General features: G+C 38.7%; 1 protein-coding gene across 2 annotated transcripts in view; it reads left to right on the top strand.

Moving 5' to 3' along the window:
* CLTC (clathrin heavy chain) overlaps positions 1 to 18779 on the top strand; it is a 77883-nt gene that overhangs the window by 29984 nt on the left and 29120 nt on the right. For both annotated transcript variants that reach the window (XM_054459510.2, XM_054459509.2), the window contains exons 3-10: positions 517 to 785; positions 1361 to 1522; positions 4337 to 4450; positions 9301 to 9474; positions 13897 to 14094; positions 14879 to 15079; positions 16983 to 17135; positions 17919 to 18041. In XM_054459510.2, coding sequence (XP_054315485.1) covers positions 517 to 785; positions 1361 to 1522; positions 4337 to 4450; positions 9301 to 9474; positions 13897 to 14094; positions 14879 to 15079; positions 16983 to 17135; positions 17919 to 18041 — 1394 coding nt within the window. The remainder of the gene's footprint in view (positions 1 to 516; positions 786 to 1360; positions 1523 to 4336; positions 4451 to 9300; positions 9475 to 13896; positions 14095 to 14878; positions 15080 to 16982; positions 17136 to 17918; positions 18042 to 18779) is intronic.

Here is an 18779-nt window from a genome sequence, read left to right as displayed (position 1 = left end):
GCTAGTGGCAACAAGATAGAATTGAAGCAGATCCTCTTTTTAAAAAGCAGTTTCCACAAGATTTATTTGGATGAGAGATGACTGCCTTTAAAAAAGTACATTTTCTTTCCCCCATGTGTTTGTTATCAGAGTTGCTTTGTCTTGTGTACATGCAACTAAGTTTATGTGTAAAGTAAACATACTTAATTACAAGTATGAAGGTGACAGCTTTGTTTTCAATTATTGTTAAGAAAACTATTCATTAGGCTTATTTTCAGTTGGGATTTAGAATTCCACGGAAGTCATACTATCTGTTTAAAGTGTATTTATTAGAGGTAATATAGTTTTTGCTTAAAACGTAGATGTAGATTGTTTGCTTAGTCTTAGCTGTTACCTCTTTAATGGTTGCTGCTGTATCGCTGCAACTCGTCTTGTAATAGAACTATTTTTGTTTGGAAGTGACAGAGTTAGTCTAGGTAGGTATTCATTCTAAACTTTACTCTTTTAATGATTTATAATTCTTGATTTTGTTTTTAGCTGGGAAAACTCTTCAGATTTTTAACATTGAAATGAAAAGTAAAATGAAGGCTCATACTATGACTGATGATGTCACCTTTTGGAAATGGATCTCTTTGAATACGGTTGCTCTTGTTACGGATAATGCAGTTTATCACTGGAGTATGGAAGGAGAGTCTCAGCCAGTGAAAATGTTTGATCGCCATTCTAGCCTTGCAGGGTGCCAGATTATCAATTACCGTACAGATGCAAAACAAAAGTGGTTACTTCTGACTGGTATATCTGCACAGGTAACATTTTAACTAGTTTTTTATAAAGAAGAGGTTTAGAACACGGTTGTGCCCAGAATGCAGTTTGATTTTGAAATTAGGTCTTTCTATACTCAATCCTGTTGAATTTCACTTATTTTGGAAGACTTTTTTTTCCTCCCTCCCATCCCTTCTCTTCTCCTTCCTCCCTCCCTTCCTTTCTTCTTCCTCGCTCCCTTGCTATACTGACATATAATTTCAGAATGCTCTTACCAAACATTTTTAGCTCTTCTGTGGAGATTGAGTAGAAATTGAGTTTCTGTAAGAATGATTTGGGATTTATTATGGAGTATTTACTGCAGAATGAATGCTTCTCTACCTTTTTGTTTAAGACGTATATGAGGCATATTTTAAACATTTATGTTAGGCTTTAACAAGATAATGTTTGGGGGTGATTTTAAGTTAAGAAGTATCAAATCTACAGTGAGAGATGAAGTAACAAATAATTATAAATCCTGCTAAAGATGACAAAGCATTCTAATTATTTCATTACTTGATGAATCTGAGAGTTTTTGATTTATGGGTCTCCAAATGTTATTCTCTTTGATCCTTTATAGCAAAATCGTGTGGTGGGAGCTATGCAGCTATATTCTGTAGATAGGAAAGTGTCTCAGCCCATTGAAGGACATGCAGCTAGCTTTGCACAGTTTAAGATGGAAGGAAATGCAGAAGAATCAACGTTATTTTGTTTTGCAGTTCGGGGCCAAGCTGGAGGGAAGGTAAGTTTTGGCTTTGGTAATTATTTTAATGAGAACTTGTATTATTTGGCTTTCTGCTATGAATTAGTCATCTAATTTCAAAATAGCCTTCTCCTTTCCTAAGTAATTTTAGTATTCACATTTGTGGTGACTTAATTTGTTCAAATTTTGCATGTAGTGATACTTGTCTAAAATGAATAATGTTCTTTCACAACTCGTTCTGTTGATTGTTTATATTCTTTACTTTGATTGCTAAAGTGCACATTCATATGCTGTACATCTAGAGAGTTTGATTTAGTAGGTGGTGCCCATAATTTTTTTTGTTTATTTGTTGCTTTTTGAGACAGGGTGTCACTCTGTTACCCAGGCTGGAGTGCAGTGGCGCAGTCATGGGCTCACTGCAGCCTCGACCTTCTGGGCTCAAGTGATCCCTCTGTCTTAGCCTCCCAAGTTGCTGGGACTGCAGGCATGTGCCACCATGCCTGGCTAAATTTTGTATTTTTGTAGAGACAGGGTCTCACTATATTGCCCAGGCTGGTCTCAAACCTCTGGGTCCAAGTGATCTTCCCGCCTTGGTCTCCCAATATAATCTGCATTTTAAATACCTTATATGGCTTGATATAGAGGTAATGTAGACTACAGTTGAATAACATTGACTTAAGTTAGAGGTTTTCAACCATGGCTACACATTGGAATCGCCTGGACAAATTGTAGTACTTTGTATGTTAGACTTAGTTGCAGGTAATAGAAACAAGGTCTGGTTGATTAGAGCAATGGTCTATTTAGTGAAGGATATTGGATAGTTTACAACAGCTAGGGAGGCTGTAAAACCAAGACTGGGAAATGAGGAGAAATAATGGAAAATGAGCAGTGGTCAGGGTCCCAGCCAACAACTATTCCACAGAACTCTGAGGATACTTCTGGATCCATGATTGCATTTCTGGATGCTTGGAAATTCGATTTGACTACTATTTCCACTACCAGAGTAGAATCTCTGAAATCCTAATACTTTTGTGTTCCTAGCTCCCTGTTCAAAGTCTAGTTATAGGCAAGATCAGATGCCCACATCTTACGTCTAAGAGGTTTGGAAATAATTATTTGGTGTTTGGTGCTCCTAAAACAGAAGGCTGGTTCTACCACCAGCAAAACTTATAAAGAGTATCTTCCCTCTTGTTGTCCCATCAGGAAGAGGGTTTAGATTCTAGGCAGACCAAAAAATTTGAACTTCACTTTTGTTAGGACATGTGTCTCTTTCTTTTTGTAAATAAGCAGTTTTTAAAAATTGAAATAGAGATTGCTTAAAATATCATCTGTAGCCTGTCAGGAGAGAGGAAACAGTAAGTAAGGAGATACAATTCTGCTTAAAATTTCATCATAGCCCCTGAATTGAGGATAATGCTACTAACACCTCAATGTGACAAGGGTAGAAAGCACTGATATTTAGATCTGAATTGATAAAATTTAAAAAGAAAAAAACACATAGTTTTAGAAATTAGATATTATCCTTAAAACATAAGGCCAGGACATTTATTGAAAAGTTCTACTAGAAAAAAGTTTCAATGTCATTTTGAACAGTATCTGGAAACCTGTTTATAGGTTATTGAGCCTATTATTTCATACATGGCGCTACCCTGTCTGCCATGGCTTTTGAAGGAAGATACCAAGTTTTTCAGTATGGCTAGTCATCCTAATGAAGGATGATGAGACCCTATAACATTCATGTGGTATGTGTCTTGGAAACTGAATTTTTTTTTTTTTTGGTCTGAGTTCATTTCTGGCATGACTAAGGAAAATATATAGTACTTTTTCATTGAGATTATTTACTTTTCTCTTGCCTGGCTTATGTGCAGCATCGGATATTTTAAACCAAAATGTTCTCATTTAGTTTATGGGATGTTTGTGATTAGAGAGAGAACTCAAATTAGGTATATACATTCCTTCTGTTTTAGTGTATATGTATAGGTAGAGAAGAATTTAACAACTTAGGTTTCTATTTGGAAATACTAAATTAAAATTTAAAGCTAGGAGAAAAGTACCATTGTAGGTAATGTATTACCCTTCTATACCATTTATTTCAGGTAGATTATTTGAGGTATGATTATTTCAGATATTCAGATGACTTTTTTTTTTTTTTTTTTGAGATGGAGTCTTGCTCTGTTGCCCAGGCTGGAATGCAGTGGTGCGATCCCACTTCCCTGCAACCTCTGCCTCCTGGGTTCAAGCGATTCTCCTGCCTCAGCCTCCCAAGTATCAGCTGACTTTTAAAACTGTATTTATCTTAAAATAATAAAGATTTATAGGAAGCTGTAAAGACAGTACAGAACAGTCCCCAGTGTTCTTTACCCAGTTTCTCCCAATGGCTACATCTTACACAGCTGTAGTACAGTAGAAAAACCAGGAAGTTGACTTTGGTACAATTGTATAATTCTGTGTCATTTTATCATGAGTAGATAACTATTTTATCACCACAGTGATTTCCCTTATGACTGTAGAGTCACCCCCACTCCCCCCTCTCACACCATCCCTAGCTCCTGGCAACCACTAATTTATTCTCCATCTCTATAATTTTGTCACTTTAGTAATGTTACATAAATGGAATCATACAGTATGTGACCATTTAAGATTGGCTTCTTTTTTTTTCACTCACCATAATGTTCATGAATGTTTGTTCCTTTTTATTACCAAGTATTCCATGGTATGGATGTAACCAAAACCATTTAACACTGATCTTCTGTAGAACATGTTGGTTGTTTCCATTTGGGGGCTACAAATAAAGCTTCTGTGATCAACTGCTAATGTATAGGTTTATATACATTTTGATTTTCTTTTGAACAGTTACATATTATTGAAGTTGGCACACCACCTACAGGGAACCAGCCCTTTCCAAAGAAGGCAGTAGATGTTTTCTTTCCTCCAGAAGCACAAAATGATTTTCCTGTTGCAATGCAGGTATTTTAAACAAAATAAATGACTTTTTAAAAATCTCTCCTCTTAAAAGAAATTAAGCCAAAGACTATTCATGGTAGATATAATTTAAGTGATGCTTAAAAGAATACTCTTATAAAGTTTATCAGTGAAGCTTTGTAAAATAATACCTTGGCCTTTCATGTACAGAACTACCTTGGGCATATTATGAGGTTTGGCTCCAGACCACCACAATAAAGTACATACCACAACAAAGTGAGTCATAAGAATTCTTTGGTTTCCCAGTGCAGATCAAAGTTACACTTAACACTATGCTATAGTCTACTGTAAAGTGTGAAATAGCATTGTCTAGAAAAACAGTATACATACTGTAATTTAAAAATACTTTATTGCTAAAAAATGTTAATGATTATTTGAGCCTTTAGTGAGTTGTAATCTTTTTGCTCGTGGAAAGTCTTTTCTCAATGTCGATGGCTGCTGAATAATCAGAGTGGTGGTTGCTGAAGGTTGAGGTGGCTGTGGCAGTTTCTTAAAATAAGACAGCAAAGATGTTTGCTGCATCAATTGACTCTTTCACAAAAGATTTCTCTATGCATTGCTGTTTGATAGCATTTTACCCACAGTAGATCTTTCAGAATTGGAGTCAGTTCTTTCAAACCCTGCCACTGCTTTATTAGCTAAGTTTCTGTAATAATCTAAATCCTTTGTTGTCATTCAGCAATGTTCACAGCACCTTTACCAGCAGTAGATTTTATCTCAAGAAACCTCTTTTCTTTGCCCATCCTTAAGAAGCAGCTCCTTTACTAGGAGATTACAGTAATTCAGTCACATTTTTAGGCTCTATTTCTAATTCTGGTTTTCTTGCTATTTCTACCACATCTCCACTTACTTGCTCCACTCAAGTCTTGAACCCCTCAATCATCCATGAAGATTGGAATCAGCCTCTTCCAAACTCCTTTTAATGTTGATATTTTGACTTCCTCCCATGAATCATGAATGTTCTTAATGACATCTACAATGATGAATCCTTTCCAGATTCACCATTACTTAAATTTACTGTGGTGAATCCTTTCCAGATTCACTTAAATTTACTTTGCCCAGATCCATCAGACAAATCACTATTCAGGGCAGCTGTGGTCTTATGAAATATATTTCTTAAATAAGAAGACTTGTAAGTCAAAATTACTTCTTTGATCCATAGGCTTCAGAATGGATGCTGTCTTAGCAGACATGAAAGCAATATTAATCTCCTTGTATATCTCCATTAGAGGTCTTGGGTGACTATGTGCATTGTGGATGAGCAGTAACATTTTGAAAGGAATCTTTTTTTCTGAGCAGTAGGTCTCAACAGTAGGCATAAAATATTTAGTAAACCATGCTATAAACAGATGTGCTGTCATCAGGGCTTTGCTGTTCCATTTCTATAGCATAGGCAAAGTAGATTTAGCATAATTCTTGAAGGTCCTAGGATTTTTGGAATAGCAGATGAGCATTGGCTTCACCTTAAAGTCACCAGCGTCATTAGTTCCTAATAAGAGAGTCAGCCTGTCCATTAAAGCCAGGCGTTGACTTCTCTGTAGAGAAAATCTGTTTAGTGTAGCCACCTTTAATGATCTTAGCTAGATATTCCATATAACTTGCTGCAGCTTCTACATCAGTACTTGGTTTTTCACCTTGCACCTTTATGTTATAGAGATGGTTTATTTGCTTAAACCTCACGAATCAACTTATGCTACCTTCAAATTTTTCTTCTGTTGCTTTCTCACCTCTCTGACCCTTCACAGAATTGAGGAGAGTTAGGGCCTTAAATTAGATTAGGCTTTGGCTTAAGAGAATGTTGTAGCTGGTTGGATCTTTTATTTTATTTATTTATTTATTTATTTATTTTTTTGAGACGGAGTCTCTCTCTGTCACCCAGACTGGAGTGCAGTGGTGCGATCTCGGCTCACTGCAAGCTCCGCCTCCTGGGTTCACGCCATTCTCCTGCCTCAGCCTCCCGAGTAGCTGGGACTATAGGTGCCCACCACCATGCCCGGCTAATTTTTTTGTATTTTTTAGTAGAGACGGTGTTTCACCGTGTTAGCCAGGATGGTCTGGATCTCCTGACCTCGTGATCCACCCGCCTCGGACTCCCAAAGTGATGGGATTACAGGTGTGAGCCACTGCGCCGGGCCGATCTTTTTTTTTTCTTTTCTTTCTTTTCTTTTCTTTCCTTCTCTTCTTTTCTTTTTCTTTTTTTGAGACAGAGTCTCACCCTGTCACCCAGGCTGGAGTGCAGTGGCACGATCTCGGCTCACTGCAAGCTCCGCCTCCTGGGTTCACGCCATTCTCCTGCCTCAGCCTCCCGAGTAGCTGGGACTACAGGCACCCACCACCACCCTCGGCTAATTTTTTGTATTTTTAGTAGAGATGGGGTTTCACTGTGTTAGCCAGGATGGTCTCGATCTCCTGACCTCGTGATCCGCCCGCCTCAGCCTCCCAAAGTGGTGGGATTACAGGCATGAGCCACCACGCCCGGCCTCCTCTCCCTCTCCTCCTCTTCCTTTCCCTTTCCCTCTCCCTCTTTAAAGAGATAGGGTCTCCCTCTGTTGCCCAGGCTGGAATGCAGTGCTGTGATCATAGCTCACTGCAGCCTTGGAACTCCTGGGCTCAACTGATCCTCTTGCCTCAGCCTCCAGAGTAGGTAGGACTACAGGTACATGCCACTACACCTGGCTATTTAAAAAATATTTTAGAGACAATGTCTCACTGTGTTGCCCTGGCTAGTCTTTTTTTTTTTTTTTTTTTTTGACACTGAGTCTCTCTATTGCCCAGACTGGAGTGCAGTGGTGCAATCTCAGCTCACTGCAATCTCTGCCTCCTGGATTCAAGCGATTCTCATGCCTCAGCCTCCTGAGTAGCTGGGATTACAGGCACCCGCCACCACACCCAGCTAATTTTTGTATTTTTAGTAGAGTCAGGGTTTCACCATGTTGGTCAGGCTGGTCTCGAACTCCTGACCTCAAATGATCTGCCCACCTTGGCCTCCCAAAGTGCTGGGATCACAGGCATGAGCCACTATGCCAAGCCCAGGCTGGTCTTAAACTCCTGGCCTTAAGTGATCCATCTGCCTCAGCCTCCTGTGTGGCTGGGATACAGACACATACCACTGCACCTGGCTATTGTATAACATTTTTATTTGTATTTTTATTTGAGACGGTCTCGCTCTGTCACCCAGGCTGGAGTGCAATGGCGCAATCTCGGCTCACTGCACCCTCCACGTCTCGGGTTCAAGTGATTCTTGTGCCTCAGCCTCCCATGTAGCTGGGATTACAGGCGCGCACCACCCCACCTGGGTAATTTTTTTGTATTTTTAGTAGAGACAGGGCTTCACCATGTTGGTCAGGCTGGTCTCGAACTCCTGACCTCAAGTGATCCACCTGCCTCAGCCTCCCAAAGTGCTGAGATTACAGGCATAAGCCACTGCACCCAGCTCTGTATAACATTTTTCTTTTAGAGACAGAGTCTCACTCGTCGCCCAGGCTGGAGTGCAGTGGCACCATCTCGGCTCACTGCAACCTCCGCCTCCAGGGTCAAGCAATTCTCCTGCCTCAGCCTCCCCAGTAGCTGGGACTACCTGTGCACGATGCCATGCCTGGCTAATTTCTTCCGTATTTAGTAGAGACAGGGTTTCACTGTGTTGCCCAGGGTGGTCTTGAACTCCTGAGCTCAAGCAATCCACCCGCCTCGGCCTCCTAAAGTGCTAGGATTACAGACGTGAGCCACCGCACCTAGCCTATAACATTTTAAAAGAGAAAAAAACTGCTCATTTAGATAGTTACATAAATTCAAAAGTAGAATCGTTTTATTTTTCTTTGGCCTGCAAAACATTACCTCAATATGGCAAGTACCTAGAGTTTGACTTTGTCTGTGGTCGTTTTCTTAGATGTGAGAAAATGAGACTGGGATTACATTTGTAAGCCACTGCACCAGTGCGCTTTCTGCATATCAGCAAGAAAGCTGTTAGGTTTTCTTATCATTCATGTGTTCACTGGAGTAGCACTTTTAATTTCCTTCAAGAACTTTTCCTTTGTATTCACAACTTGGCTAGGTCAAAAGGCCCACCATTCAGCCTATCTTGGCTTTGGACATGTCTTTCTCACTAAACTTAAAATTACTTCTAGCTTTTGATTTAAAATGAGAGGTAGAACACATAGAGGCAATTGTAGAGTTATTATATTGGCCTAATTTCGTTATTGTTGTGTCTCAGGGAATAGGCCTGAGGAAAGGGAAGGAAACGGGAGAACAGCTGGTTGGTGGAGCAGTCAGAACACACACAATATTTATCAGTTCAGTTTGCTGTCTTATGTGGGTGCGATTCATCGCATCCTAAAATAATTATAATAGTAACATCAAAGATGACTGGCCACAGATCAACATAACAGATACAATAATGAAAAGGTTTGAAATATTGTGAGAATTAATGAAAATGTGACACAGAGACACTGAAGAGAGCACACGCTGTTGGAAAATAGTGCCAATAGGCTTGCTCGATGCAGGGTTGCCATAAACCTTCCATTCGTAAAGATTCATCTGCACTGCAAAGTGCAGTAAAATGAGGTATGCCTGTAATACGTAAACTGTGCTATCCTAAGTTTTAAATTGTCTTTCCTCTTATCAGTTTCATTCATATTCTTATGTTATATAAGAGCTTGGGATATCCATATTTAAATGTGCTGTAAAAATGAAGGAAACTTTAAATATTAACTTATAATTTTTCAAATAACCCTCTTGTTCTAGAATTTTACCATCTCTAAAATGGAATTAGACTGAAAGTTTTTATTTTCCGTTTGTAGATTCGTTATTTTACTAAAGTGTTGATTTTCTTTCTGTAGATCAGTGAAAAGCATGATGTGGTATTCTTGATAACCAAGTATGGTTATATCCACCTCTATGATCTTGAGACTGGTACCTGCATCTACATGAATAGAATCAGTGGAGAAACAATTTTTGTTACTGCACCTCATGAAGCCACAGCTGGAATAATTGGAGTAAACAGAAAGGGACAAGTAAGGAAACCTTGAAACTTAAGCAATAAAATAAGATAACCTGATGAGTTGGGAACAATCCTGTACTTTTGAGAAATTACCCCCCAAAATAATAAAATAGAAAATAAACACATTACTGTTAGTTTTTTTCCAAAAAGTAAATAGTAACTTTGGATATTAGAAAATAATATATATCAAAGCATGATGTAAGCTGATAAAAAAGAAAATAATATATACCTAAAAATAGAGATGTGTATGAATACAAAGTCTGTCTTTAATCCTGTCTCAGAGAAACTGGTTTATAGCCATCTAGGACTGTATAGATGCATTACTGTCAAAAGAAGTGATTCCCCATGCAAAGAAACAATTTAGGGTCATATTTGACAGACTATTCTTTTTAAGGAATTTTCTGTTATCTCCAAGGCAGAGCAATTATCAACTACAGGGAAAAGAATTCTACCTACATCCCTTTTCCTAGCTCCTTAATTAAGCATTACTATTACATGTTAGAAGGTGATATGTTTCAGTACTTCTTGTGGGATGCCTGGAAAGTTAATCAGTTTGGTAGGAAAAATATCCGTTCTAAATTTGTCATTTTTGAAAAACCTCTTCATACCATCTAGCAAGTGATTCTTTATCTGTCATCTTATTATTTTAATTTTTTTTTTTTTTTTCTTGAGACGGAGTCTTGCTCTGTCACCCAGGTTAGAGTGCAGTGGCATGATCTCAGCTCACTACAACCTCCACTTCCCGGGTTTAAGCAATTCTTCTGCCTCAGCCTCCCAAGTAGCTGCAATTACAGGTGTAAGTCACCGCACCTGGCTAATTTCTGTATTTTTAGTAGAGGCAAGCTTTCACCATGTTGGCCAGGCTGGTCTCAAACTCCTGACCTTGTGATCCACCCACCCCAGCCTCCCAAAGTGCTGGGATTACAGGCGTGAGTCATGGTGCACAGCCTATTTTAATAAGAATATTTTACCAGGAGGTATGTTAATTTTCTGAAAAATGGCTAAACATTTTAAAAATACTGTTACTGGTCTTGCCTTTTACTCATTTTCTTCTAAATTAGTATTTTTCCCAGATAATAAGCAAAGGAAGTAGATAGGTTTTGTTTCTCCTTCATTCAGTTAATTTTTGAAAAATCTTATGTATAGAAGAGACAATTCCTCTAGGGAAAGGGAGTGCATCCCTACCTACCCATGCCCCATCTTAACTCCAGACCTGGTTAGATGCTTTTGCTCTGTACTCCTAGAACTTAGGGCTTTCTCCTCATAACACTTACCATACTTATTAAAATTGCTCACTAAGCTGTTGCAGTCACTATTCATCATTAGAAAAAGGGATTGTCTTTAGTAAATTATATTTCTAGCATCAGTCAGTGTCTGGGACAAAAGCAGTTTTAAAAATTCAGTAGCTTTCAGATATTCAGTTATGAGTGTCTCGCTTAGAAAAATCAAGAATAAGGCTAGGCTCAGTGGCTCACACCTGTAATCCCAGCACTTTGGGAGGCCAACGCGGGCAGATTGCCTGAGCTCAGGAGTTCAAGACCAGCCTGGCCAACATGGTGAAACCCCGTCTCTACTAAAAGTACAAAAAGTTAGCCGGCTATGATGGTGCATGCCTGTAATCCTAGCTACTCGAGAGGCTGAGGCAAGAGAATCACTTGAACCTGGGAGGCGGAGGTTACTATGAGCCAAGATCGCACCACTGCACTCTAGCCTGGATGACAGAGCAAGACTCTGTCTCAAAAAAAAAAAAAAAAAAAAAATCAAGAATATATTGGCCTTTTTTGGTGAACTAGATTAGTGATAATTTAATAATCATGAAGTTGTGAAGCCAGGGACTTTTTTTTTTTTTTAACTCTTAATTAATTAAAAAAATAAAAATAAAAAAAAAAGACAGGCCGGGCGCAGTGTCTCACGCCTGTAGTCCCAGTACTTTGGGAGGCTGAGGTGGGTGGATTACCTGGGGTCAAGAGTTTGAGACCAGCCTGACCAATATGGTGAAACCCCGTCTCTACTAAAAATATGAAAAAAAATTAGCTGGGTGTGGTGGCAGGTGCCTGTCATCCTAGCTACTTGGGAGGCTGAGACAGGAGAATTGCTTGAACCCAGGAGGCAGAGGTTGCTGTGAGCCGACATTGTGCCACTGCACTCCAGCCTGGGCGACAGAGTGAGACTCCATCTCAAAAATAAAAATAAAAGAGAGCCAGGGTCTTGCTGTGTTGCCTAGGCTGGTCTTGAACTCCTGGGCTCAAGCGATCCTCCTGCCTTGGCCTCCCAAAGTGCTAGGATTACAGGCATGAGCCACCACGCCTGGCCCCTTTTTGTTTCTGCTGTTGTGCTGTTTTAAGATAACTCTTAACCTAAAGTACCTTAAATAATTTCATGATACATTCTTGGTGTTCATAACTCTAATTCTGGGAACTTGTTGTTACTTTCCCTTCCTCCCAAATTTTATGTGCCAGCTACTTTGAGTAAAGAGATGAGTATTTACAGTAACCTTAGGGCTTTCTTCTACTCTTTGCTAAAGTCTACTAACTTGGCATATTCCCTAAAGGAATGAGTAAGTGGCTTCTATGGGTTGAAAAATCAAAATCAATTAAAGTGATGTTATAGTCAACATCTGACTTAAAATCTGAATTTGATAGAACTGAGTACTTTAGAAGACACTGGAACCTTTTCTGTTTCCTGTAGCAGATCTTACTAAGTACTGGTTGCTAGAAATCTGCTAGAACAGTCTTTAAGTATGATAAGGATAAAACTGTGGATTCAGTATTTGGGGCAACTTAAGGCAGCAATCAATAGGAAGCTTCAGAAAATGTAATTGGAACTGGATTTTCTGTTTATCTTTCTCATTCTTTATAGGAGGTAAGATTTGAGTTAAGGTTGGGGCTCAGGAATGCAAATAACTATAAAGAAAGTAATTATTACTTCCTTTAAATAAGCCTTGAGGATGGAGGTTGGACCTATAGAAGTAAAATCTTGGAGGTTGAAATTTCTTCATTTTCCCTGAAAGGAGTAGTAGAATAGGCAGGGCAGACTGTTACCTATCTATCTATTTGGTTCACTGAGTTCTCAAGTATTTTTCAATTCTTACTGATTTGGGTACAGAAATTTCCTATGTTCATTTATTCAACAAATTAAATATGTTTTATGCTACACTAATTGCATATTGCTAGTAATACAATTAAACAAAGACAAGCCCCCTTTCCTCATGTGAACAGTAACTGAGAAAAAATTATACAATTATATTAGGTTGAGAAGTGCTGTTGGGGTAATATGAGTAGTTTATAAGCTAGGGCATATGACTAGTTCTGCACTGGGGAAAGGGATGGATGGGTAGAGAAGGACTCCCTTTCTCTATGGCAGTTGACAGTAGTTCAGCTTTTGGGGCAAGCCAGAAAGTATTCTGTGGCATTGAGAGGTTTGAGGGTAGGTAACTTTTCCAAACAAGCAATTAGAAATTGGCCTTTACTGATATTATTATTTTTTTATTTTTATTTTTTTTTGAGACAAAGTCTCCCTCTGTTGCCCAGGCTGGAGTGCAGTCGTGCCATCTTGGCTTACTGAAACCTCCACCTCCTGGGTTCAATCGATTCTCCTGCTTCAGCCTCCCTAGTGACTACAGGCGCGTGCCACCATGCCCGGCTAATTTTTTATTTATTTATTTTTTAGTAGAGGTGGGGTTTCACCATGTTGGTCAGGCTGGTCTTGAACTCCTGATCTCATGATCCACCTGCCTCGGCCTCCCAAAGTGCTGGGATTACAGGCGTGAGCCACTGCGCCCGGCCTATTTTTTGAAGCGCCTACCATGTTCCTTGTATTATGTTAGCTGCTTGAGGATTCAGTGGTCCCTCCCTTCATTGAGTATGTAATCTGCTCTCTAGAAATGAAAATGTAATTAACGAAAATTACTGAAAAATTCTTGTAAAGAAAAATCCTAAAATTAAAAGAAGTATACCTTAAACAACTTGCAAGTGAACCCTAAATGTCATTTAGATATCATAGCTTCTTCAGTGTCATTTTCTGTAGGTTATCAAGATTGAAGTCCTCAAGAAGTTTTAAATTATGTGGAGTTGTCTTTCAGAGCTCAATTAAGTGGGAATGTTAATTTTTGATACTGACTGTGTTAAGAATGAATAGATGGTATCCAAGCAGTTAGTTTGGACAATGAAGTAAGAAGTTATTTAGATTATAGAATAGCCATATTTTAGGAACCACATAATGGCCTAACACCCTATGACATTTGTTTTCAAATCTCCTTAACTTTTTTTCTCCTTGTCTTCCTTCCTTTCTTTTATTATATTTTAATGGCAGCAAGAAAACAGCTGTCACAATTTCATTACCTTTGTGACTCAGTATTAACCTGTTCTAAACAGATTTAGTATCATTTGTATCCAAATGAACACATTGCAGCTATATTTTATTCTTTAAATTGCAGGTTCTGTCAGTGTGTGTGGAAGAAGAAAACATAATTCCTTACATTACCAATGTTCTACAAAATCCTGATTTGGCTCTGAGAATGGCTGTACGTAATAACTTAGCCGGTGCTGAAGAACTCTTTGCCCGGAAATTTAATGCTCTTTTTGCCCAGGGAAATTACTCGGAGGCAGCAAAGGTGGCTGCTAATGCACCAAAGGTAAAGAGTTATGAAAATGAAGTTGTCATGACATTAATCCATTGTTAGTATTCTGTTTCTTACATTGCTAGAAAAGGAACCAGCTTCCTACAGATAAACTGTTTTTAGATTACATTTGGGTTACATTTTCCTTTAGTAGAATTCCTTGTTAATGCCTCTAGATTTGGTTAATTTTCTCTGGATTTGATTAGTTTTTTAAGACCCAGATTGTTAGAAGGATATGTAGGTCTAGCAAGCTTTTGATTTACATAGATGTAATAATGTTTAGTTATTTAGGTGTAATACTGTTTGACCTCATAAATGATAGTTACTGATTTTATTTCCATAACTTGGACATGAAATACATACTGTCCAATTTTATGGTGGGTAGAGCTGTCAAAATTAGGCTGAATTTATTCTTATCACTTTTGATGTTAGTTTATGGTGGACTGAATTAACACCTTACATTCCTGACCAATATTCATTATGAAACTTGTACTTAATTTAATATGAACTTGGGATAATACTTAGCTATAACTATTTTATGATTATAACTATTCTCTTACACACAGACATTGTAATTTAAGTTGATCTATTTTTGATTCTGGATAATCTTATAACATTGAACCAGGGGTATGAAAGACAGTGACTAAATATTTACTCCAGATGGTGAAGATTTGAAACTTCTAACCTGATGTTAATAGATGGATTCATTCCTTTAAGATTGACCTAAGAGATTCTACAGGGTGTTTAGTGTGATGTTTGGATCACTTTTGAAGAGTGTTTAACTTTCTCCTTCTTAAAGGGAATTCTTCGTACTCCAGACACTATCCGTCGGTTCCAGAGTGTCCCAGCCCAGCCAGGTCAAACTTCTCCTCTACTTCAGTACTTTGGTATCCTTTTGGACCAGGGACAGCTCAACAAATATGAATCCTTAGAGCTTTGTAGGCCTGTACTTCAGCAAGGGCGAAAACAGCTTTTGGAGAAATGGTTAAAAGAAGATAAGGTACATTAAATTATGTTGACATAATCTTGCTTTGGTTGCATTAAATATGATATTAGCAAGTTAAAATCATTTAGGCTGCACCACAGTGTCTCCATTACTGCTGGTAGAAACAGAACAAAAACACACACTGCATAAGATGGATTCACTTATTTCCTTTTGAAAATATATATATTTTTTCGCCGGGCATGGTGGCTCAGGCCTGTAATCCCAGCACTTTGGGAGGCCAAGGTGGGTGGATCACTTGAGGTCGGGAGTTTGAGACCAGCCTGACCAACATGGAGAAACCCCGTCTCTACTAAAAATAGAAAAATTAGCTGGATGTGGTGGCAGGTGCCTGTAATCCCAGCTACTTGGGAGGCTGAGGCAGGAGAATTGCTTGAACCCGGGAGGTGGAGGTTGCAGTGAGCTGAGATTGCGTCACTGCACTCCAGCCTGGGCGATAGAACAAGACTCAGTCTTAAAAAAAAAAAAAGTTGGATCTTAGTAAGACAGGATGGCTGTCTAATTAGCAATGAGATACTGTTTCCCAGAGATTTCACAGAATGTTAGTTGGTGTTACATGGAAAAATATTTAACTTGGTTTCTTGAAATTTATTTAAATATGAACCTTTTCTAAATGTTAGCTAGCTTTCTTTACTGTAGGTCTTCTCCATGCCTTTTATATTCACTCAGTACTTATTTCTCTTTACAGAGAGCATATAATGGTAGTATGTATTCCTGAGCACATTATTCCTTATGTGGAATAGTGACTGAGAAACAGCCAAAGGACATTGTTTGTTTCTAAGATAACAAACAAGTTTTAGCTGTCCATTAGTGTTAATTCCTTTCACACCTGATGAAGAATAGCCACACTAGCGAGTATTTGAGGTCCATCCTAATTGATTAAGATAAGGCAGGACTGAGTTTGGTGGCTCACGCCTGTAATCCCACTACTTTGGGAGGCCAAGGCAAAAGGATCACTTGATGCAAAGAGTTTGAGACCAGCCTAGGCAACACAGCGAGACCCTATTAAATAAATACACAATATTTTTTAAAAAGATAAGGGAGGGTGAGAACAGCCAAGGTAACTGAGTTGACCTACGTAACAGGGTGAAAGCTTTTTAGGTATCATTACCCTTTTCTGTGAACAGTCATATGGGACCATTTGTGGTATTAATAAAAGAGACATCTTCAGTTAAGGTTATTGACTCTGATACAACTTTTTATTTTTGGCACTAAATATCATTTATAAGAGCTAGTCTCCAAAGTAGAAAATCAACTTTACTATGTAAACCAGAACTCTTAGGAAATGAATTTCCAGATTGGCCAGCTGAATGAGTAAGGCAGACTGAATAACACAGAAGACGGTATCTGCCTGTCTACTACCTAAAAATTCTTGAGTGTCCTTCCTGCCCTATAAGCTTAAATCCAAGTCAAGAAGATAGTGGTGCTTAGATCCTTCAGACATATATAGGTTACACTGTGAGTTTAATAACTGTCCTTATGGTAAACCTCATCTGGCTCCTTCATTATCAAATTTTCAGTTGATAACATTACATTAAAAGTTGCTTTTTGTTTTTGAAAAATTGGGGCCATGTGATGTGAGTCTGATATCTGAATATTCTTAGTAGTTAGAAGTACAAGAGGTACAAGATTCTGCTTTGAAGTACTTAAATCCTTAACAAGGTAGTCGATAGTATCTATAAGATTGCAGTCTTGGTGAGCTTTTTATCTTTAAACAGGATTTGTGGAGAATTCTACTGAGACATTGCTGTGAACACAAGATTAAGAGTCTACCAACCACAACCCCTGCATATTTATAATATATTCTGTGAAACTAAGTACCTTTCATACTAGTTATTACTTATAGTGGACATAGTGTCAACTGCTCGTGGATCACTAAATCTCTTTTTCCTTTGGACAGCTGGAATGTTCTGAAGAACTGGGTGATCTTGTGAAATCTGTGGACCCTACATTGGCACTTAGTGTGTACCTAAGGGCTAACGTCCCAAATAAAGTCATTCAGTGCTTTGCAGAAACAGGTCAAGTCCAGAAGATTGTTTTATATGCTAAAAAAGTGAGTTCAATGAAACAAATTCTCAGCATGAATTCATTGAAGCATTGACAGAGAAATTAGCCTGTATTAACTCTTGATTACTTTAATAGTGAATTTCCTTTCATTTTGATTTACTTTGAAATGTATAAAAATTCTCTTACCCCTCATATCAGATTCATACTTGTTAAATTGAGAAAATTACTTTTGCATGGCTTATCAGAATTTCAGATAGCAGGCGCGTTTAGCATGTTAGAACAAACTTTTGAAATATTCATTTATTGAAAATGGATAAGCCAGGCCAGACGTGGTGGCTTGCGCCTGTAATCCCAGTACTTTGGGAGGCCAAGGCGGGCAGATCACTTGAGCTCAGGAGTTTGAGACCAGCCTGGGCAACATGGTGAAACCTTGTCTTTACTAAAAATACAAAAAAGTAGCCAGGCGTAGTGGTGTGTCTGTGGTCTTAGCTACTCAGGAGGCCAAGGTAGGAGGATCACTTGAGCCCAGGGGGCAGAGGTTTCAGTGAATCAAGATTGCACCTCTGCACTCCAGCTTGGATGACAAAGCAAGACCCTGTCTCAAAAAAAAAAAAAAAAAAAAAAAAAGAAAATGGATAAGTCAGTTATAAAAATTGACAGATGTTTGTTCAAATATGTCATCACCAAGGTCTAACTGGGCACCTTAAATTGAAAGTGAATTTGTGCTTTCACCAGTAGTTCTATATTAGTGAGATTTTATAGTAGAAAAAGTCTTTAAATGCTATAAAATTGAAACAGGAGCAGCGTTTAAGTCTTTGTTTGTTTATAGGTTGGATACACTCCAGATTGGATATTTCTGCTGAGAAATGTAATGCGAATCAGTCCAGATCAGGGACAGCAGTTTGCCCAAATGTTAGTTCAAGATGAAGAGCCTCTTGCTGACATCACACAGGTAATGTGATTAAAATATATTTTGTAGAAGCTGATTGAAATGGAGTGTGGGGGCCAGCCGTGGTGGTTCACTTGGGAGTCCAAGGTGGGAGTATTGCTTGAGGCCAAGAATTCAAGACCAGTCTGGGCAACATTGTGAGACCCTGTAACTACAAAAAATTTAAAAATCAGCTGGGTGTGGTGGCACATGCCTGTCGTCCCACCTACTTGGGTGGCTGAAGTGGAGGGATAGCTTGAGCCTGGGAGGTCGAGGCTGCAGTGAGCTGTGATCGTGCCATTGGACTCCAACCTGGGCAACAGAGTGAGACTCTCAAAAAAAAAAAAAAAAAGGAAAACTTAGTTTGTAGAAATTAAAGTTTTGTCACTCTATATGGATAAACCTCAAATGCCTTGCAAAAAAAGCAAGTTGCAAAAGAATGGACAGTATGAAACCATCTGCATGTAGTTTTAATACATGCAAGACAAACATCTTATTTAGAGATGTATGTGTATTAAAAATATGAAAAATACATGGGGATGATAAAACAGGATAGTGGTTGCCACTGGGTGTGGGGAGAGGGAAGAGATGCATTTGTAAGTGTGAGTCAGAGTGCTTCATATTTATGCTATTGGTTTTCTAAAGTTCATAAAAATAAAGGTCTGTCAGGCTGGGCGCGGTGGCTCAAGCCTGTAATCCCAGCACTTTGGGAGGCTGAGGTGGGCAGATCACCTGAGGTCAGGAGTTTGAGACCAGCCTAGC

Source organism: Pongo pygmaeus, chromosome 19 (genome assembly GCF_028885625.2).
Source record: "Pongo pygmaeus isolate AG05252 chromosome 19, NHGRI_mPonPyg2-v2.0_pri, whole genome shotgun sequence".
Lineage (NCBI taxonomy): Eukaryota > Metazoa > Chordata > Mammalia > Primates > Hominidae > Pongo > Pongo pygmaeus.
Note: the sequence above shows the minus strand (reverse complement) of the source record. Positions and strands in the feature narration are given on the sequence as shown.